The sequence below is a fragment of the Rhamphochromis sp. 'chilingali' genome (assembly GCF_963969265.1).
Source record: "Rhamphochromis sp. 'chilingali' genome assembly, chromosome: 13".
NCBI classification, from domain to species: domain Eukaryota; kingdom Metazoa; phylum Chordata; class Actinopteri; order Cichliformes; family Cichlidae; genus Rhamphochromis; species Rhamphochromis sp. 'chilingali'.
Window position 1 is genome coordinate 25,850,933 of NC_137940.1, and position 23,930 is coordinate 25,874,862.

A 23,930-nucleotide genomic window follows, 5' to 3' on the forward strand; every position below is an offset into this window, starting at 1 on the left:
AGAAGAGAAACAGCTCATGATCTAAAGCAAAGCACATCATCTTCAAAGACAATATTATGGCAATGACATGTTTGGCTGCCACTGGAACCGGGTCACTAGTGTTTATGATGATGTGACTGCTGATGGAAGTAGCAGGATGAAGTATGCAGTTCTGCCCTCTCTGCTCAGATTCAGCCTGAGAAATGCTGCAGAAATGATCAGACAGCCCTTCACAGTGCAAATACATAATGACCCAAAGCACACTGCAAAACCCAAGAGTTTCTCAAGACAACGAAATGTGAAATTCTTCAGTGGCTAAGTCAGTAACTGGATCTCGACCCAGTACAGAGCAGCTTTTAAGTCATTGAATACAAAACTGAATGCAGAGGAACCGACAAACAAGCAGCAGCCGAAGGAGGCTGCAGTAAAGGCCTGGCAGAGCATCTTAAAAGAGGGAACGCAGCACTTGGGAGTCACTGACTACAAAGGCTCTTGATCCAAATATTAAAAACAATCCTCATATTTAAAATTATATTAGTTCATCCAATTAATTTTGAGCCTTTGAAAACAGGCGACTCTGTATAAAAACTGCTGTAATTCCTAAACAGTTAATGCAATACATTTGTTAAATCCCTTAAATTAAAGCTGATAGTCTGCACTTCAGTCACAATCTTGACTGTTTGCTTTAAAACCACAGCGGTGGTGCACAGGGTCAAAAAAGGGAAAAAAGTATCAGTAAAGGACCTGACTGTATATTGTCAGTTTCATTATTCTGCAAAAAAAGACAACAGACAATAAACAAAGTTATTGATGAAGTTGACTGATGACATTATTGATGTGGTGCTGTGATGATATTTAGGTTGCCATGTGTTTTCTTTTTCTTTTTTTTCTCAACCACAATAGTCATGAAGGGAAAAATATGACACCGTGACAGCTCGACTTCAGCCCTTCCCATCCTTGTCTTATAGCAGATTATAAAAGCCCTACTGGCTCAACATTTATTAAATTTTTCAAATTTTATAAATGTTCCTCATTTAGCTGTCTTTTCTTAGCACAAAATAGAAAATTTGTAATTTGTCTCTGTGTGTTCACTCTTTTGAGCCTCTTATCTTTCCCATTGCCTAGCCACCCGCACTAGTTCATTAACTTCGGTGTAAAGTGAATATTAGGAAACATTCAGTGACTTTCAGAATACCACCAGTGACACTGGCAATGAAACAATCCACTGTATAGTTTCTTGTAGTTGCTTTCCCTGTTTTAAAGATCCTCCCGAAATGTATCCGCGATATCCTGTTCTTAAATGCAAACATGCCAGTAATGGGCCTATCACGGGTGGACCGTGAAGCTTGACCTGACAAGAGCACTACAGTAGGCTGCGTGTCATGTCCTGCCACATCAGGACATTGTCACCTGTTCCCCCAAACCTCAGCCCTCACTTATAGCCGCTGACAGCCACCATGTTTCACCAAGTGTTGACACAGTGAATGCCACCGACACTTATCTCCACTTGCCTTTGTCCTGTCCTAGTCCGGAGTGTCAAGGCCAGTTCCGGGGCGCTTAACGTCAGATATATGACTGACTGCTTTCATTGGAGTGAGAAGCAAAAGGACAAAAAGGTGGAGGTACAGGTAGTGAGAGAAAATTAAGATTGCAGAAAAAAGGAAGGAGTGCTCCAAACCCTCCTGGTGGGTTTCGCTTGCAGCAGCAATACTAAGGGGCTCAGCTCAGGCCTGAGTTATGCCTCCCACTGACACTCCAATCAGACCAGAGCCACTGTGAGGCAACCTATGAAAGGTTGTGCCCCTCAGTTGCTTTTTAAAGCTCATGCTATATATTTTTAACTCCGGCTGCACCTACCATCCAAACGGAAAACATTTGATTTATTCATTCATTAGGCAATTTTTTTCCCCACAGTGAGGCATTTATTTGCTGTTTGTGTAATACGTGCTGGGAGTGTATGAGTGTCACTGTGTAGTAGCTGCTGCATGACACCACATCGTATTAAAATAAATGTGACAAAAGTGTACATACATTAAGTTTTTTTCTCCCCCCGCTGAGTTCATTCTTCATTGCACATCAGCTTTCATATACATTGCCATCAATCACGTTTTTTTGCCCATCTCCAAAACACAAGTTTGTTTTTGTCTTTCTGTAATATTCTGAGCTTGTTGTGCATGGAGTTCATATTGCAAATATACCAGCCTGTGCATTAATGAATAAATCTCTGTTTCTTTTCCGCCACAGCGCTGTGCTAAATTTTGATTCTAAGAATATGTGTGTTGATGTAATGATGTGTTTGCCCCCGGAGAAGCAGTGAATCAGGAAGCAGCTTTTTATTTTGAGGTAGCCACTTAGTCACCTGCTTCACTAGATTAGGCAATTAACCGTGACCAAGTAAACTCCGATCTGATTGGTTAAGAAGACTTAGTCATCGGCCCAGATGTATCCGTAAAGGATTATCATTTCTCACTGTAAACCAGAATCCGATTGGGATCTGTTGCGTACATATCTTCCTCTGACAACAGATGAGTGAGAGCTGTATATCACATCTATGTGACACCTCCCACATCAGATCAACTCAATGAATAGATTAGAACAAATGGAGCTCGAATGTTTTGTATCGCTCTCCCAAAGGGATTTAACTGTTGTCATGGAGACACGATGTGAATCAACAAAAGAGGTGACTGATAACATTGACATGACTAATCTCTTTTTTTTCTTATTTCTGCCCCCTGTTCCTTCTTCCTTTCTGCCATTCTCTTTGTATCTGTGGCCCATTTGTTTTGAATAGCTTGTGTAGGATATCGTTTTGCCTCTCTGAACCCCTCCTCCTCCTCCTCCTCCCTTCTCTGACTGTACTTTTCATGCCTTCTCACCCCATGCATCCCCTCCTCCTCTTGTCTAAGATAAGTGTGTGTACAGAGAAGTGTCAGCTATAAATCATATTTCACTGTGCAGCCTTCTCAGATACCAGCAAGATAAAGGAATCCATAAATAAGGCCACATCATATATAGTACAACTTATTGCTTTGCTTTAAAATGTAACAGGGCCATGAATAACCAAGGGAATAATGTAAAAAAAAAAAAAAAGAAACAGGCTAAGTTCTCTTATAGAGGTTTACAAAAAAAGGGTGTCTGGACAAAATGCATCTAAGTAGTTGTCTTCTGTGTTGAGCATGCTAATGTGTTGGGGTGCATAACGATGAGGAGCGCCTGCAGATCGATGCAGATTAGCCTGTTCAGGATGTGGTCTGCGATTAGCTGTTCTTGAGGATTTTGAATTTTGGCTCTCAGTCACCATAGCAACCAGAATACAATACCATCCTTTTAAATCCGAGCCCATTGCTTTCTTTCCTTTTTTTATTTCTCCTGCTCTCTTCTTAATATCCTTTCCATTTCTATCTGTATTCCTTTCCTTTCTTTTTTCCTTCCTTCCTTATAGTCTCTGTGTTTTTCTTTCTCCCTCTCTGTTCCGATGTCATCCACACTTTTTGCACTCCTGCTCCTTCTCATTCTCACCATTCTCAGGGCTTGTGGGGGGGACAAAAAGAAAGGCAGGGAGTTGGACAGAGACGGGGAGAAGGCGGGAGAAAAAACAGGGAGAGAGACAGGGGAGAGTCTGTGAGTGAAAGTGATACAAAGCAAGGGAGGGGGAAGGCAAGAAGCTGCACCGAATGCAGGGGGGAGCACGAGTGAAAATGAGAGTTTCTTGTCTTGTCTCCCAGCTCTAGCTAGCCAGTCAGTAATTCAGTCTATTCCTCAGACAGAGGCTTTTTTCATCCCTCTACCTCTGGATGTGCTTTATCTGGCTGGAGTGTCGCTCCAGCTGGGTATCAAAAACTGCTCCAGGAATAAAATAAACAGCATTTTGCCAAAAGTGAAGCAGAAATTTTAACTGCCTGCAATCCCAAGCAGGACTGTGCAAATAAATTGCGGCGGCATGATAGGCCTGTGTAAAAAGGAGGCGTGAGGTAGCATTGTGTAATTAGCCAGTGTGTTTTCCCTATCACTGTCAGGCCAGATTAGGCTTCTCTCTGCTTAGGAGATGTGTCAGAGTACCTCTCTCTTTATTCTCCCTAATGGCTTCCTGCATGTCTATATTAGGAAGTGGGTCTGCCTCCTGGTAGGCAATGCAAAACCAAATACAAGCCTAATAGTTTGGTTTATAGGAAGTAAATGACTCACCACGTTTTTAGATGAGATAGCTGATTGCTATAATAGAGCTGGACAGCAAAAAAAAAGCGTGGACAGTCATTTGTTTCTCGTACAGCTGATATGAAAAGAATAATGCTTCCAGTTCCATTATTAGGCCAGAAGACTGAATGAATACAGCTGGTATCTGGGAGGTGATCGTCAGCTTGTCTGTTTGTGACCACTATGTGCTATAACTTCTTTATCTGAATCTGCGCTGACCCTTGATCAGAGAGGATGGACGGCTTTGTGAATATGTTAATGATGGCCGCTCTTGCAGACATACGAGACACTGGGGCCAAGCCCGTGATGGTCTACATCCATGGAGGGTCCTACATGGAGGGGACAGGCAACATGATCGATGGGAGCGTGCTGGCCAGCTACGGAAATGTCATCGTTATCACTCTCAACTACCGCGTTGGAGTCCTCGGTAAGCATCCTTTCCTCTCTCTGTTTTTTTTTTATTTCCTTCACCTTATTCTTCAAGGACATTTTCTGGGGCAGCTTTGCAGGCCACCTAGCTTAGAAGTAATGAGCTCTGCTGATTGCCACATACACTCTAAATAAGGCTGAAAGAGAGAGAGAGAGAGAGAGAGAGAGAGAAAAGCAGGACTGTAAATACATGGACTGGCTTGTTGATGTAGTGCTCATGTATCAAAATCACAGTAATTGAGTGTGCTGCATAATGTGGGTTTGTTGTTGTGACGGGTTTAGAATAAATTAAGAAATTATTGAAATGAAGTAGAAAAAATGATAAGATGGGCGTGATGCTGGAAGGATAGAGGAGTGCGGAAGAGTGTGCTGGAGAGAAAGAGAGGTTCTCTCTGAGTTGCGGTTGGTTGCATTGACTCATGCAGCTGAATCCCCTTTCAGACACTTGTGCATGTGTGTGTATGTGTAAGCCTGTGTGTGTGTGAGAGAGAGAGAGTGAGAGAGGGAAGGGAGAAGCTGAGAAAGAAAGAGTGAGAGAGCAAAAAGGAGAGACAGAGAGCTCCATGGAAACAGCTGCAGCAACACAAAATGGAGTTTGTTAGTGCACTACCCGAGCTTTGTACCTTTTCCATCCATCTCTCTGACACAGTTGATTTCCCTCCTCACTTATTTTTTTTTTTTTTTACATTTAGAGTGGCCTGACTACAAACAATTTGAATATAAAATGAAATTTCCATGTTGCTGAATTTCTTTAGAATATTGCTTCCGATTTTATCGAACTTGTTGGCAGCTGTTAGCATAAAGGATATAGCTGCTTTATTCTGTGTTTCCTATTGTCAGTAAATCCCATGAAAAGACAAAAACCCATACTTCCTCAGTGCTTTCAGACTTCACTGCCCTATCAGCCCAAACCCAGTTGCTTCCAACGTACTCTGAATATTTAAAAACATTTTATTTTCAGGCACAATTTAAAACAAGCCCGAGAAACTTAGTCACCACCAGTAAAAGGGGCAAAAATGGGGTGCTGGAATGAAGTGATTGAGCAATGCAGATAAACACCAAAAGCACAGTAAAACAGCAAAATCTAAAGATCACTAACATTATACAACATTAGCAACCGTTGCCATTACACACTGAGCTGGCCTGTAGCAGAGCACGTGATTGCATTTAGCTGAGCATTTTGTGTATTAGCTTTCGGAGCTGCTGTAGCGTGTGCAGGATTAACTCACAAAAAAACAAAAACTGTCCAATGAATTATCATAATAAATGCATGCAACTCAGGAGGAAATGGCTTGGTGAATGTATTTATAGTTAGAGAATAACAATGTGCAATTATGGATTTATTTATATAAGATGTGGATATAGGCATTATTCTGCTTTATTAGCTTTTTGGCTCCAGAAGAGACTGTTTTCAGATGGTTGGGATGCTAGCCAATGCTAGCAGGCTTGGTTAGTGTTGGGTGTAACACATTCCAAATATTTTTCAGTAAGGCAATAATGTAACATTACTGTACTAAAATAAGTAATTACATTACAGTTACAATTAGGTATTACTTTCAGAAATACTCTATATTTATCTGTACACTGTGAATAGAAGGAAAAAACAAACAAATAAATATCTTTTTCTTTGTCTGCATGTTTGCGCTACAGTCAGCTGATTTCATCTCGTATACTGGGAGGAAGAAAACGGTTTAGCGATCTACAGCCTTTGAAAAATGGAAATATAGACATTACTTTTATTTTTATTACACAAAAGGACAAAAGTGCTGTTGTGAAATGCAAACTGTGTCCGGGACGGAGCCAACTGCTACACTGCTAACACAACTGTGGCTCTCGGCAAGCATCTGCACAGACAGCATGCTAACACAAAGCTAGCAAAGAGCCCATAGTAAATGGTGAATAGACTGGGTTTTGTACAGCACTTTTCTACTCTACTCAACCACTCTAAGGACTTTGTACAACCTCTCATTCACTCAGTCACACAAACATTCATACATTGAATATGTGTGTGACTTTTTCCTTCATCTAAGTGCTTTCTATCTAAAATTCACATTTAAACTGAGTGTAGCTTTAGCAACACCTGAGCTCATCGGCCAGACCCTGAATTTGAACCAATACCAAAGCCAGTGATGAGCAGTGAGGCTTGCAGCTTTTTCACCTCCATTTCCACCTGTATGTGTTTCTACAGTAGCATCACAGTGCCTTAAAAGCCTTTTTTTTTTTTACTTTGTAAGTGTTGTGTTCATATGTAAAAACTAAAAGTGAGATCATCTGTGTCCTCATTAGGATAGACATTTGCAGGATAGACTTTTAATTATGTGACAGTGCCTTTCAGGTTAGTTTATGGAGTAACACCAAAGTACAGTAACAATAACATAAAGTAACAAAGTTGAGTGCAGTATTACTTTTATGAAAAGTAATAAGTAATGTGTAATAAATTACTTTTTTGAGTAACAACCCCAATTGCACAATGTAAAAAGTCATCCTTCATACATATTTGATATATAAATTGCTGGGTGGTCCAGATAGAGGCTAATCATGTAGATTAATGTATTTCTACTTTGGTAAACAATTTGCATCACACTGGTCTCTCCAATCCACTGTGATTCTCTCCTAAAGTGATGGACAACTGGAAATGAAGGGAGATACTACTGAGTCTGTTTGAGGGCAGCTGGAGCTGTACAATTCAACTAGTGTTGACTTTTTTCTCTTGTTTAAACAACTAGCAAATAAATCATCGTCCCTAGTTCATGGTAAGTTGTGAGAATATGTTACTGTAACTTGTTTATTGGTTGCACTAGTCCTTATACCCATGACTGCTAGGGCTGAATATTCACAGGTTGACACTGAATTAATGTGGTAAGGTGAGGTGAAATGAAACTTTGCTTCACTTTTGGTGTGAACGTACATTAAACTGTATGAGTGCATATGTACATATATGGTTACAGCCATAGATACCTTTGATTAGTGCTAAGAAACATTGTCTTTCATTCTCCAAACTGAAGCACAGATCTCTTGAACACACTGTTAACATTTAAAAAGTCACATCAAGACATGCTATCAGTCAGTATATTAAAATTTTAAAAATTCCATAGCCACCTGTGTAATGGTCAGAGAATCTGATCAAGTCTCTAATAGTGATACTTTCATTCAGACTGCATAATTTAAACTGTGGAAAGAAAAAACATCTCCATCAGCAGCTCATGAGGTTGTAGCTTGGGAATGCCTATAACAGTTAACAGTCGTTGAAAAATAAACTCCTCCCAGCTCTACAACCTGTGATGAGCTGTCACATGTGATTTATTTTTCAAAAGGGCAACAGACATGTGGGATGAAAACGACTGAGCTACAGTACATCATGATTTGGGTTGTCAGGCAAATAAATTGTTAGCAGGATCAATTCATGATTGCTCGTAGTAGCCTTCATGACACTTGTTTTCAACAGTAAAAATATAGGATGTCACCGGTTTTATATATTAAAAAAAACTGTCTGCCTCACCTTGGTGCTCAAAGAATCCAACACATTAAGAGCAGGAGGGTGACTGCTTTATCCTCCAGGACATTCGGATGCTGAATCACAGAAACTGCATTCATCTTAGACTCTCTTTTTGATGGAGATCACAGAGCCACGGCCTATCGATTTTATCATCAGGATTGCTCACCTTGAATACTGTGTGTTTTCTTCTGTCATTTTTTTCCCCAAGTATCATTTTGAGCATTGTAATCAGCCTTCGGGGTGGTAAGATAGTCAGAGGACTGGCTTAGCATGCTGCCTCATGCTCCTGCCCCTGGTTAAACCTGAGCACGTAAGCCCAATACAGATTCTTGTTCATATTTCTTTCATGGCACTTCAATTATGAGTCAGATGTTTCTTCTCTCACTGCCACATTTCAGTAAATGTCATTCTACATGCGTGCACACACACCCTTATACACCACATACAAATACTCGTGAGAACCCATGAGCACATTCACACGCATACTACCGGCCACATTAAAACACACACGCATGCACACACTATGAGTGCAGGCATTGGGACAAAGCAACAGCAACCCCCACACACATATACTGATGTTGTTTGGCAGCTTGCACAAACGCACACACTCCAAAATGCAGTTCACAAAGCAGCTCTCTTGGTGAGCTCCCCAACAGCCATTCTGAGCAATGAGCGGAGAAGAAGCGATGCATGTAGTTGAGCGATAATGTCCATCACTGTAGCATGGCCTGATAATCTCCCTACGGTACGGCTTTAAACTGTTATTACCGACACACTCATATAAACCAAATAAAACCAGGGCCAGAGAGAAATCGCACCATGACAGACCAATTAACACTATGCTGTCTGCATATATTCAGCCATAAAGTACAAATTGTAATACTCAGAGTGTGAGAATTCATAATTACATGATTTTATTTCTATTTGTTTGCATTTTTATATAGAAAATGAGTGTCGTTAACAGTGTCAGCCCTAATCTACCCTAAACTGTATTAAATGGAGGGGATTAACTGCTTGTTTTGAATACAGTGAACTGCAAGCTTTAACAGCTAGATAATATATGGTCATATATGGTCATCTGACATGGGTGGGTGGGGGGAGTCTGTTCGAGCTGTGATAGGGCGAAAAGGCAGGGTACAGGTGGCCAGTGCATTGCAAGGCCAATACGTAGAGACAGGAGACCATCCTACGCCTACAGCCGTGGATTGGAGGTCTCTGAGCTGTGGGAGGAAGCCAGAGTACTCTGATAGAAAACGTGCAAACTCCACACAGAAAGGCTCCAGCCGGGCCTGTGTCTCCTCGTTGTGAGACGACTAAACCACCGCAACACCTATAAATGAAGAATAAATAAATCATTAAAACGGTAAATATTTGCTTTGTTAAAATTAAATAAAAAAAGAAAGCTGTTTTAATTAGGCTGCTTAAAGGGATGAGCGAATTAGACGAGATGATTTTTAAAGTGAAAACAGACAAGGCAACTCAAAGTACAATTTCTGACACTAATACAGCTCTCCCTCCGTCCCTAGGCAGCCTGAATAGTACATTAATAATGCAGTAAACACCTTTGAAATACACACAACAATCTGAATATTTAAATCGTTTTAGAGAGGAAAAAAATACACTTAAACTATTAGGCAACAACAGACACCACTAATGCGTCTGCTCAGAGGATTTCATTTAGACGCGGAAAAACATTTTAATAGCAAGATTTCAATAAACTGAACAGCACCAAGCAATGTTAAATGTCAGTGATGAATGTTTTATTTATCCGTTCATCGATCCATCCATTTTCTGCTGCTTATCCGGGTCCGGGTGACAGGGGCAGGCGTCTAAGCAGAGATGTCCAGATACCACATCCTGTTCCTCCGCTTGTATACGTGAGGCATTACCAAGCCAGCCAACAGACATAATCTTTCTGGCATGTCATGTGTCTCCCTCCCTCAGGGGTCTCCACCCAGGAGGGCATGCCCGAAACACCTCAACCGGGAGCTCAGAGGAGCATTGGCTCTATTCTGCTTTGAATCACTGAGCGTCTAAGACTGAGCATAGACACCTGGCTGTAAATGTGATCTTGTTGTTTTAATCATTACCGACTGTATAGCTTGTGACCATAGGAGTGACTCGGATTGCCTGGTGTCATTTTCATCTCCACAGTGGGTTCTGTCTTCCACTCAACCTGTCTGACAGTTTCCCCCTCTGCTCTGCCCCCACTTGTGAACAAGACCCGAGATAATTAATACTTTTGTTATGTTTTTTTTTCTTTAATTTCATTTTCTTTAGACCGTTTTTACTCAAATGGAGAAAAATTATTGAGAGATGCTCAGTGTGTATGAAATTTAGATTAATGCATTTGGTGTTTTCCACAAGAGCGACCACAGTGGATTAAATGTGGTTTTATGATATGCAAATAGCTGCTGAAGTGAAACAGAAAAAAAAGAGAGAGAGAAAAAGAAACTGAGACTCAGGTGAAGTACTGGAAGAAGGAAGAGATGAACATGATGGAGGAGAGATGTACAGATTCATTTCAGATACCATGATGTGCTGAATTGCCACCAAGCCCGGTCCAATTAAAGAGGAATCTTCTGAGCTTCCAGTGCTGTTCTCTCATCCCCCTGTAGCTATTAGCCCTACGCTGCTGTAATGGTAATTATTGCTTCAAAGGGTGGACCACAATACTTCTGAGGCCCCATTTTTAAACTTTTACGATTCAACCTTTTGCTGTTAAGATGAACGAGAAATAATTTCAGATTTAATCTTTAATTACACATTGACCCACGCGGTGCGATTATCGCCGGATGAGATAACGAGCGTGGAGTTTTACACCGTCTGTGCTGTCCTGTTAGGGTTCGCTTGGGTCAGAGGCTCAAGGAGCTGTGTTTGTTTACTAAAGAGGACCAGTGTTTGGATTTCTTCTCATTGATCTGTATTTGTGTGTGACAAAGAGAGAGACGTGCGCGCGTGTGCCTCAAAATGCCCACATGTATGTGTAGGTTGGTTTTCGGAGAGGGGGTGGCGCACGTGCACGTGCCTAGTTGCTGCTCCTCTCTAATGATGTGTAATGAGTCCCAGTCAGAGGGGAGTATCTTGTATCACTGCTCTTTACAAATATAATTACTCACTGGCTCTCCAGAGCATGTCAATTTCCCAGTCTGTTGGGGGTGGTGGTGGTGGGTTTGGTGTGGGGGGGCTTAATTACTAGTTTCCAAATGCATTAAAAATTAACAAAGGCCGCCTCTCTTGCCAAAACCCAAGGTGAGATTCATCCTCTCGGCCGTATGCTCTGAAAAGGAGAACGGTCAAGTACGGCGCGTACTTGCAGACGCCTTTCACCTCTGATGGGGTTTATATGCGACCTTTGATTTCTATCTTCCATATCTCTGCCATCACAGTCATTTTACTTCACAATCATCTCTGCTTTGGACTGTCACCTCTAGTGAAGTTATTTAGGCCTTCAAAAGTATAGTTTTAGATCCAATCACAATAACCTCAGCCTACAGCATGAGAGTATGTGAAAGCGCTCTCAGCACTGAGGCGGCAGTGTGGTGATTTAGCATTGATTTGCTGAATTGCCAGGGTTATTCTGTGTTTGGTAAGTGACTCTGTCTTTCTCTGTTATGTCCCTCTCCTAAACTAAAGATAGTGACTGTTGGTAATTCAGCCAGGGATTTGGGGAGCAGAGGATATTTGTGTCTGTGTGTGAACGATATTGCAGAGCAAAATATAGTCCATTGCACGAGTTTGTGTAGTCGTTTTTCATTACAGAATAACTGCTGAGCTCCACTGAGAGTTGTGAAGCACCCAGTGTGCTCATGGCCTTCTGACCCAAACACTGTACTCCGCTGGATGTTGATTCAGTAGTAATACTACACGATGTCATCTGAGCACTTCTTGTCTGTGCTATAAAAGCAGTTGCCCTTTTTTATACTCGCTGAAAGTACTTTGCAGCCACAAATGCTTCTCCAAGTGTTACATCATTTATACATTTATTATTATACTGTATAATATCCATTTGCATATAAGATACATTGCAGCAACAGGCTTTGCTGTGGTTAGCACTGTGTGCTCAGAAAAAAGAGGTCCTTGGTTGGCTGGAGCCTTTCTGCATGGAGTTTTCATGCACCAGGCTTAATCTCAAAGTCCAAAAACAGGCTTGTTAGGTTAAATGGTGATTCTAAATTGGCTGTAGATGTGGATGGCTCTCGCCGTTTGACATCCACACCTGCGCCACCAACTCAACACAGCTAAGAAAATTAATAATTGCAGGATAAGATGCATTTTATAGTTTTATTGTATTGGAAAAGAGCTCTGTTTAAAACGTTTATACAATGCCGAGCTGCTGACATTGTCGTGGGGTTTTAACAAGCGCAACGTATAATTAGTAACTGCAACTCCCTAATAAAATGTTGTGAAGTGAAAGTAAAACATACAGACAGATAGACAGCTATATTAAAGACATAAGCATAAAGACTACATTTGCATCTTGCAGAGGCTAAGATTGCATATTAGACCAATGCTGCTTCTGTGCTTCTTGGATGACTTTCCACTCAGTGTGCGGACGTGTAAAGTGATTAAGTGTAAGCAAAATAATCTGTATTTGCTTCAACAATTTTATTTTAGCTCTTTATGATTAAACAGAACCCTTATCATTATTTTTTAAACCTACTAGTTCACGTCGATTATATAATCCGTGTAGCTGCGTCTCATTTGTTACATCCCTCGTCTGGGACCCCGCCCCCTGGAAAAAAAAATCTTTCTGAGTTACTACGGAGTAAAACTCAACATGACAACCTCCTGTGTGGTTTATTGACTTAAAACAAACCCTTCCCATAACACGGGGCTCCCTCAGTACATGTTCCTAGTCTCAGTCATTTTGGTTAGCATCTGATATATGAGCTCAGCACAGAGGAGAGGAATTCTCCAACAGTAGGTGGAAGAAAAAGAGAAGGCAGAGTGAGTTCTCTTTGTCTTTTGTTATCGGGAGGAGAGCTGAGATGGATATTTACTTGTTTTCATAGCCATTTGGATGAATCCATCCAAATTAAGCAGAGAACAAAAACATTTATTCATCCTATTAATGTCAGGGAGTGAGGGATTGAAGTAATGGTTTTCATGCTCCAGTATGCAGCAGCTTGTTGATGCTGCTCTCCTACAAATCACTGCCAGGAAATTAACTCTTAAGCCGCTCTTACTAGACACACTGCTACAAACGTCTGGCTTTTGCAAGAAAGGGCCACGACGGGAGCCTATTGTTTCTCAATGTTTTTCCAGAAGTTGTTTCCTCTGTAGCTTCAAACTTGAAAAATATTGATTAAAACTAAAAGGGGATCATGCTGAGCAGGACTGAAATAATAATAAGCCCATAGAAATAATGGTGCATTTATGTAAAACGGCATTTTCACAGCAGGACCGAGATACTTCTTTGTGTGTGATGAGTTTGGAAGATACCGCAGCTCTTTTAAATGTATGATGTTATTAACCTTTTTTTTTTTAATAAATTGGTTTTTGGTTGTGAGAAGGAAAAAAATGTAATTGATTTCATTTGAAATATACATCCTAGGTTGAAGCACAGAATTGGGCTTTAATTGGTACATATTGCATGCAGGGTGTGTCATTTCCAAATGCTGCAGGCTTCCCTGATAAAAAAGATTTAGTCCACTGTTGAGGGAGGCAAACCAATCAAGGCTAATTTTGTTTTCACACACTGATGGCAGAGACGAAAAGCCAAAACCTGCAAATGAATTTCCTCACACTTTTGCCTTTGTGAGGTATTTTTTGCAGGAATGTAAAACCAGACAAACATGAAACAGCTTCAACCAGTCAAAATGTCTTTTTTTAATACACAGCAGACCGTTTTGCTCTTCAGCAGGAAAAGTGCGTGTGCAGTAGGTAGAACACAAATGAATTTATTTCATTTGGGATTTTTTTACAGGGCTGCTTTGAAAATGTTTGCATTGGAAGTCTGGCTTCCTATCGTGGCTTCCTGGGAACTATTTACAATACAGCCTTTATTTTGTAGTAGCCATTGAAATGGAAATTAAATCTATTTTCTCTCTGTCTACATTACTGATATCAGCTTCACTGTTAGCTCACCACCTTCCTGTTGTCCTGTTAAGGTGTAATAAGTTTGTAAAAATACAAATCTAAACATATTTGATTTCCTTAAAATCAACTTATTAGCAAAAGCAAAAGATGGCTTTTTTGTCTAGAAGATGTTAAGGTTGACAACAGTCATTTATCAAAAGCATTTTGGGGGAATGGCGACCTCCTGGTGAAGTTGTCAGATTACATTTAGTCATTTTTTTTGCCAAATACAAAAACTACAAAAAAAACGTTGCAAGAAGAACAGAATAATTGTTCAGCGTTACTTTGTATTGTTTTATTTTATTGTTGCTATCGACTGCACCCAGTTGGACAACCCCCATTCCTTTATTTTGTAATGATCCCAAAGGCTGTAAGCACATTCATCAAGCAGCCACTAACACCCACTGGTGCAGGGCTTGTGGAGATGATTGGCCTTTACTCTCTGTCACCTAACCTTTTAAAAACAAAAGCGTTAATTATGGCTGCTTATTAACAAATATTCACATTGTTACATGCTAGTATAGAAAGTTACCTGGCTAATGTGGTATTTTTCAGGTTCTGAAAAGCAGGTCGAGTGCTGCATAATGAATAAAAAACCAAACCTGACATTCCTACCCTTTCCGATTGATAGTATTAGAATTATTTTGTCGTGTTATTTCTGCATTGAAGTGTGAATAAGGTGGCACTTTGTTTTTTATTTTTTAGCAAAAAACTCTTTGAGTGCTAGTTTTGCAAACATGCGACTTACTCTTTTTTGTCGTACACGTGCACTCAAAAAATTAAAGGAACACTTTTTAATCAGAGTATATCATCAAGTCAATTCAACTTCTGTGATATTGATCTGGTGAGTTAAGTAGCAGAAGGGGTTGTTAATCAGTTTTAGCTGCTTTGGTGTTAATGGAATTAACAAAAACTATGACACAATCCCGAGAACAGCAATGCTTTTACAGGTGGAGTCCACTGACTTTCTCCCCTCCTCATTTTTTTCTGACTGTTTTGCATTTGGCAGGGGTCAGTGCCACTACTGGTAGCATGAGGCAAATCCTGAAGCCTACACAGGTTGTATAGGTAGTCGAACTCCTCTAGGACGGCACATCAATACGTGTCTTTGCTAGAAGGTTTGCTGTGTCTCCCAGTACAGTCTCAAAAGCATGGAGGAGATTCCAGGAGATAGCCATTTATTTTAAAAGAGCTGGACATGGCCTTGACTCATCAGCAGGACAAGTGTAAGATGATGTGGCATCGTTTTGTTTCTAACACATCATCCATCCTTTCTCAGTATCGATATCCAGCAGGATTTTTTTTTCTCCATTGATATCCAATATGTTTCAAGTTGTTCAAGGTGTTCCAATATGCATTATCATTTTCACCTCTTGCATTTTTCTTGTTATGTACTTTATTTAAGTACCAATAGTTAACTACTCATTAACTAGATTTCTAACTTTGGTAGTTCATCCTATTCAGAGATGAAAGAGGTGGTAGTATCAACAACACACATCAAAGGTTCTTCTACACAGTACGGCGTTCGTGTCTAGCATTTCTGACAAGACATCAGTTTTACATGGAGGCACAAAACATGACAGTTTCCATGTTTCACATTGTAAGACTTCTTTTCTTTCACATACAGCTGCTATCTGATAAATCTGACCACAGAAATAGTTTCTTTCTCCTTCTTCTTTTCACCTTTGGTCAGCAAGTGTTTGCCAGAGTTTTATGGGATATGACTCACTTTGAACTTTGATTCAGAACCTTCGATTTTTGTCATTTTCAAATCAGCACTCTTGTGTAAAAGGGCATTTATTATTATTAGCCCTTTATTTATCCAGGTAAAAAATCTCATTGAGATTAAAAATCTCATTTTCAAGAGAGACCTGGCATCATGGCAGGTCTCTCTGCCATGATGCCAGAGAGACCTTCATCCCAGCACAAATCGAAACAGGAACAACGCTCATTAAAGAGCTGGTGCATGATTAGCCTGCTTTCCAGAGCCTTTTATTTAAGTTGAACCAACAGGTCTGAGTCATTATAGTAGATTTGTATAAAGATGTACTACACTAGATTAACAAATACTGTGCAAACAAATGTTCTCTTACTGTTGTAACTTGAAATCAGATTCCTGATGTATTCTTAATGAGAGTTTGTCCTTTTTCTTCATCCCAGCACAAATCGAAGCAGGAACAAAGCTCATTATGTTTCATAAGCATGACATTTCGGAAAACTGTGACATTAAGAAATCAATTTCTATGGTACAGTAATGCGTTTCACTATGCAAAACAACCTTTGCTGTAGCACTTTCCAGAGATGAAAACATGTTTAGATGATTGCAGCACTCTCGCCAAAACAGTAAATATGCATTACAAAGACATCAAAGAGCTAACCCGACAATTGCTTTCATCTGGTCAAGGGGTCCTCTGTAGCATCTCATGTAAAAATGGAGCACTTCACCCAAAGATGGCAATATGAAGTGCACAGATGGAACAACAGTTCACTGGGAGAAAATGTCAACCTTGTGTCAGTCTTTGTGGTTGAGATGCTTTATTGCTGGAGGTTTGACCTTTTCTATTAGTGATGGAGCATGTTCTTCTTGAAGCTTTTATTTGCATCCTGAACACGGGTAAACATTATCCCCATTCTGTCTAGCAGCATTCAAAAATTAGAGTTTCTGCAGGCAGAGATTTGAGTGGTTTCTCAAAGACAGAAGACTAATATTTACTCACCCATTCTGACGTGACATGGTAGAGCAACAAGAGATGACATTTCCATTTCCACTTCAGCACAATCTGGCCCAACACAGAATCAGGGCCAGGGCTCCAATTTCCAGGTATCTGGATCTATCACTGCCAATTTTTTTGTTTTAAAATGATCTTTACATTTAGTGCATGTGAGTGTGAGACTCAAATAAAGAGGCAATTTATAATACATTGCACACACAATAGCAGGGGCTGTCCCTGCTTTTTCTTTCATTCTTTTTTGTTTTGTTTTTGTTTTATTTTTGTGGCAAAAGGTCATTAAATCACAAAAAATATGCATTTCAGAATTCCGTGTGAATCCCTAACCTTTCAGCTTTTCTTTCAGAACCACATGACCTTTTAATCGCCATACCTGTGAATCCCAAAATATATCCACACCATCCTGTAGTGCTTGGGGTGGCTGTCAACAAATCAGAAGATTGGTGATTCCATCCCTGGCTGCTCTAGTCTACATGTCAAATACCCTTGGGCAAGATACTAACCAAGTTGCTCTCCAGTGCGTCTACTGGAGTGTGAATGTTACACAGAAAGCACTTAAACATAGAAAAAACATGCTTGTATGAATTGGTGTGAATGACAGAAGTGTATAAAGTGCTTTGTCCTCAGGTACAGTAGAAAGGTCCTTTATAAGAACCAGTCCATTTACAAGCCTTTGACTTTGTGGGAACTGCTGGCATGTAGACTGATATATTGCTCAACAGCTGCAAAATGACCTTGGTTTCTCAAGGATATAAATTAAAGTTTGTCTCACTGAATACCATATCACCTTATATCATCATATCATGAACCATATAGTTTTAACTGATGTGTTACCGTGCTCATTCTGTCAAACTAAACCCCATAAACTCAAAAAAACAGAAGTTTCAAAGCATGTGTAAAAAAAATGTCTAGAAGCTAATAACCAGTATGTGGATTAGCGTGTACTTCTAAATAATGCAAACCACTTTGCATTTCCACAGCTGGGGTGAATTCAGTGGCAGAAAATAGCACAGTAAAAACAATGCATTCTGTATGGGATCTGCAAATTACTGCTGTGTTTCTCCGCTGAGATATTGACACAGGGTCTAAAAATCAATTAAATGAAAACAGCATATATCGTGGTATGAATTCTTTGAACAAATCTCATTCCATCACAAGATGACACCGCCACCATATATTCAATACCTGAAGGTGAATATTTGTATTTCTCAGACTTTTATAACTTTAGTCTATTCCCAACTTGTATTGGGCTCCTTGTTTATGCTTCCTGAAAGATCTATCTGTGGTGATTCATTGCTTGAATGCTTTGTTTTCCTTTATGCTCTACTCTAGGAGGGAGTATGGGGGCTCCTAATGGCAGCACAGCTTTTCTTCTTAGTGCATTTGTCCTTGAGGGATTTTTAACATCACAACCTAAAACACACAGGCACTTCTTCTTCCTCAGGGCAAAATACGCACAGGTAACTGCCTTATCGAACACAAGCCGGCATGTACACCTTCCAGATGAGCCCAGTGCAGCATGTTTGATCATTCAGAGAAGAAATAAAGTATGTGTGAAGCTAAACCTCCCTTCTCTTTCATTTGTTTCCTCCCTCTTTAGCAGTATTGTGCAATGAGGATTACAGGAATCGAAACGGGTTAACATCTGTCCATCATCTGGTTTGCCCATTGACAGAAATGATGTGTGTAAAAAGATATATATTGGTCGGGCAGGTAGAAGTACTTGCTTCTTGTCTTGTAGACACATTAATCATAGCAGCGGCCAAGTCTAACCACCAAGGTCAGCAGTCCTAGCTCATGTGGGAAATACTCCCCACAGCTTTCATCACAAAGGGCTGCTGCAGAGGGCCTAACAGAGGCAGGAGTTTGAAAAGAGTGAGGAGCAGGATGTTGAACTGACAAGGTTAAAGTAGTTGGTGAAGAACAGGGAGAATACGGCTGAATTAGTGATGACCTTGTGGGTGTGTTAAGCAAAGTGTGGCATTTGATGCTGTAGTGAAAGAGATTGCTAAGCAAAGGTAGGTGGACATTTTGGAATAATGGATTAAAGTGGGCAGTATAGCTGTTGGGAGGGTAGCAAATTAACACTGTGCCACTGGTACAGTGGGTGGAACCACCAATCAGGGGGAGGAAGGTTGAGAGGGACAGCATGTGAGCAAGGTCTAGCAACAATGCTTTTAATCACACCCCTCAAGTTGGAGTTTTCTATGATTAGAATCTGACGGAGGTGAGAATTACATCTCTTTGGGAAAAATCATGGCTGCTTGGACCTTTGAGAGAGATTACAACTGATAAAGCTGCTGTTAATTTAGAGCCAGGTATCCAGTGTAACCCACACACTTAAAAAATCCAGGGAAGGATTATAATAAGTAAATAGGTGACAATATATCCATGACAGGGTTTATTACATCAGTTAAGTTCATTCCTCCTATGAGGCCTGATTTTATAGGGTCTTATCAGGTTTTGAATGTGTGGTAACCCAGAGAGGGTTTATCAAATGTGTGGGAGGGTATTTCTGCAAACTGAAGAGAATACAGTCGTTTTCTCCTGCCATGTGAAACAGAGGTGCAGTATATTCTTAAATTCTGTAGTCAAAGCAGTGCTGGCAACAGTCCACTTCAGTCCAGTTTCTACTCCCTCACTATTTAGGAAACCTGGTTGTTATAAATTTGATCCATGAGGGATTTTCCTATATAACCTTTGCCCATCCATTCTTTTCAAACCCCGTAAAGGTGGAGATACTCTGGAAGTGCTTTCTTATTGTAATCCAGCCTACAATGATTTCTCTATGCCTTACCTGTATGAAGGCCCATTGCTTATGTAATTTGTGCCATGTTTTTATGTAGGGAGTGAGGATATACACTATACACTATTTCTGTGTCTAACAATTACATATTACACATAATAAATATCTTTTGCTTTCTGTCTTCTCTATTTAGTTTTCTCTTTCTCTCTTGTTTTTTTTTTAATAGGTAGAAAAACAGCATTGTGCTTCTATGTATGGCCTGAATGACCAATGTATGTTTAGGATGTTTTGAAATATGAGCTAATTGTGAATGTGAAAGGGATGATATCTAGTGGAGAAGACTTACTTACAGTATGCAGATCAATACAGTAGCATTAGAAGTCCTCATGTAGGCTATGCAACTAAAATCATTCAAAACACAGACCTCCATGTGCACTCCTACACTCAGTACCTGCAAAATATTACTTAGAATAAAAAGACTAGTGTAGACTTCAATTACGTATTTGCTTTAAATTCATTACATAATTATCATCAATGAAAACATGTACAAGAAGTACGCCGTTTGACTTGTTCTTTATATTTTTTTTTAATGACATCAGTACTCAAAAATGGAAAAGGCTTCATAAGTTTGCAACAACCCAGGTAACACCTGATATCCCAGCGTGACTTCACAGTGTTTCAAAGAGATGCCAGAAATGCTGGGCTTTGAAAGTCTTCAAGGGCCACCATAAATGTCCTGTGTGACCGTACAGGAACGTCCACGATAGTCAGCTCTCTGAGGTCGTCTTTGGTCTTAGCTTTGCAAAGCTTTGATGTGTAGTTGGGCTCAATGAACTTCAGCGGCAGAATTCTTTCCCAGTATGCAAAAAAGAAGTTAAATCAAGTCTCTGAAAAATGAAAAGGCACTTTTGCTTTTTCAGGTTAGATTATAGAATTTAGTAGTGATTATGGAGCCACATCCTCTCATATATTCAGCCATATACACAATTATTATAGACAATTTATTAATTACACTTTACTTTTTTTGGTTGGATCCCATTTTGCTTTGAGAACTGTCTAAATTCTTTACGGCATTGATTCAACAAGGTGCTGGAAATATTCCTTAGAGATTTTGATCTGTGTTGACTTGATAGCATCACACAGTTACTGCAGATTTGTTGACTGCACATCCATCATGTCAATGTCCTGTTCCACCACATCCCAAAGGTGCTCTACTGGATTGAGGTCTGGTGACTGCGGAGGCCATTTAAGTACAGAGAGAGTTCAAGAAACCAGTTTGACATGAACTGAACTTTGTGACATGGTGTGTTATCATGCTGAAAGCAGCCATCACTGGATATTTTCTCTTTTTCAGACCATTCTCTGTAAAACCTACAGATGGTTGTACGTAACTCTCTACTTGTAATTCAAGTAGAGAAGTCGTTTCTGAAATGCTCATACCAGCCTGCCTGGTCAACAACAAAAGCACAGTAAAAGTCACTTAAATTGCCCCCATTTTGATGTTCAATTTGAACCCCTGCAGTTTGTCTTGAGCAATGTCTACATACTTACATTTATTGAGTTGCTGCAACACGACTGGTTGAGTAAATATTTGCTCTAACGAACAGTTGAACAGCTGTACCTAACAAAGTGGCCTGTGATTCTTTTTGAGCCTAGTTATTCCCATTATCTACAGAATAAAGCTATATTTCATATTTCTGCTATACCCTCACACTACACTACATTCTGAAGACTAACAGTGGAGAAAAAAGGAGAGGACTAACTAAAGGTTCACATAACACTGAAATAACATATGTAGTGCCAGACATGGAGGAGGAGAGAGTTGATCAGTGCATGAGCTGGTTTCCAGAGCTGGTTGTTCATGTGTCAACCGTTGGCTAAAATGTAGTCTTACATCCCCTTCCCTTTTCCATTTCCTTTTTTTGTTAATGCACAGCTCCTAAAACGATATTTTGCTCATGCAAACGTGGCCACAGTCTTTCTCATGTAAAAAATGTATGTTAGTTAAGCATGTCAGATAGGAATGACTCTTCGGATAGCCAAGGTCATTATAATTTTTTGTCTAGCAGTCAGGTTGCTAATGACTCAAGTTATGAGCTGTATTTCAGTTAAGAAACTAAATATCGACAATAGTTATTTATTCTGTATGCAGCAAGCAAAACGAGTAGAGTAGGCTGGAAACAGGTTCATGTTTGGGGTTTAAGGTTAGGTGCAGCAGATTTACCAGCTCTTACACTTTGGCATATTGCACTATTACACTTTCACACTGACCATATAATCTCATGCCAAATACGAGAAGCCTTGCTGACCCTGTGAAAAAAATGTAGGTCAAATACTCTTTCTGTCTTCACAGAACAAAAGGCATTTCCAGGCATTCCACATTTCAGCACCAACACTAGTCAATAAGAGAAGACATACTTTAAATTCCTCGAAGGAGGTTCTTATGCATATGTTTTGAGTTTTGCACCATTTACATGGCTTTACAACTCTATTACTATGTTATCTGTTACATTGAAATGGGTGTAAAATATTGTAACAGGCATAGACTCAACCATAAAATAAATGTAATGTGATTCTGACTAAACTTTAACAAGACCTGCTGCAACACTCCCCAACACTCTCTGTGAATGGTATTTATGGCCAATGATCAGTGATCAATAGTCATTGATCAGTGGTTGCTGATCAATGGTCATGACAATTTGCATATTAATGATCAAGAAAACTGACCTCACAGCCCATTGTTCGGCAGTGGTGCTAGTTTGAGTTATTATTACTGTTTAAAAGGCTGGGGTAACCTGCAGTCAGCCGAGACTGAAAAAGTCACTTGGATGAGTGACAAAACATTTCTTCCACTGAAAACGCTACGTCCACATGAACACAATCAACTTTGTGGGTTCTGAAGTTTAGTTTGTTGTTTCCTAAGTTCATTAATTACCTGCAGCGCTGTATCCAAAGGCAAAGACCTGTGTGCATGTACACATGTGGCACAGCAGCGATATCTTGAGTAAATATGTATAGGTCCCATTATAAATCGTCAAATAGGATTGATTCTGATCTCAAGGAAAGTGACATTTTGTACTTTTACACCCTTCAGCTGTGGACACACACAGGGTCTTTCTCATTTACACTTAAGCTCATTTGTTACAGTAGCCATCCTCAGGTGGAGTCTTGAACTCCGTCATAGCTGTCGGGACATTATTTTACTGTAAAGGGCAAAACACAAAGATGTCACGTCAAATCAGCACTCTTCATTCATTTCCATGTAAAGCCTGTCAGTCAGGGCTTGTGATTGCATCATCACATAGCACTTCATGCCACTGTCCTATTGACAGCCTCAGTACCCCTGTTTTTTTTATGATTCAGACTTTGCTTGTACATCCAAACCCCTTTTGCAACTCTTCTCTGATCCTGTGACAGCTCCCTTCTCCTCACTTGCTGTCACTGTCTTTCATGTATGCAGAATAATGGATGAGTAGGGCCTAGCTGCTGAAGTCAAGAAATATCCTAACCAAAGCTATAGTGCTAAAAAAAATATTGTCATTATCATAACAGTAGCAAAAATGATTACCTAAAGGGGAAACTCTGCATATTTGATCTTTAGGTGAGAAATCAATTTTAAGTAGGGTGTGACCATACACACAATAACAATAACAGTGTTGAGCAATAATTCTTGAGGCTTTCTGGAGGTTTTTTTCTTTGGACATTAGCTGCTTTATCATCCATCTTCAGTCAAATTTTTGTTCCTGAAAAAATATTTTTTTTGCTAACACACTCTGACAAGCATAAAATATCTATTTTGGACCAACAAGGTGGTTCCCAAAGAGCAACTAAACAAAAAATTGGCATATCGCAGCATACTACAGTGTGTGTGTGAAAGAAATTGAAGAAACTGGACAAGTGGTGGACAAAAAAAGAAGTGGCAGCCCAGAAAAAAATATATCTACAGCAGATGAACAGTATCTGAAAGTTGTGTTCTTAAGAAATAGTAAAAAACCTAAATATACCTAATATATCTAACACACGACCTGAGAGGTGCATTTGGCCCCATCAGAGTGATGTCAGTAGAAGGATGGCTGTCAAGATGCTATGGGAAACGTAGAGAAAAGGCTGAGGTATGCCAAATTACACAAGAGCTAGACTAAAAATTAGTTTGGGTACAACAGTGAGTCTCCACAGCCATCTGTAAAACATGGTGGAAGCTCTGTCATGGTTTGGAGCAGCATTTCAGCCAGCCGGGTTTTGGAGTTCTGTCAACATTGATAGAATTAGTATCATC

At 39.9% G+C, this 23,930-nt stretch overlaps 1 protein-coding gene across 4 annotated transcripts in view; it reads left to right on the forward strand.

The window, feature by feature from the left end:
* nlgn3a (neuroligin 3a) overlaps window positions 1-23,930 on the forward strand; it is a 133,798-nt gene that overhangs the window by 40,883 nt on the left and 68,985 nt on the right. For 3 of the 4 annotated variants that reach the window (XM_080900277.1, XM_080900280.1, XM_080900279.1), the window contains one exon: window positions 4,451-4,600. The exons of the other annotated variant lie outside the window; for it this stretch is intronic. In XM_080900277.1, the coding sequence (XP_080756403.1) occupies window positions 4,451-4,600 (150 nt within the window). The remainder of the gene's footprint in view (window positions 1-4,450; window positions 4,601-23,930) is intronic. 4 annotated transcript variants of the gene reach the window in all.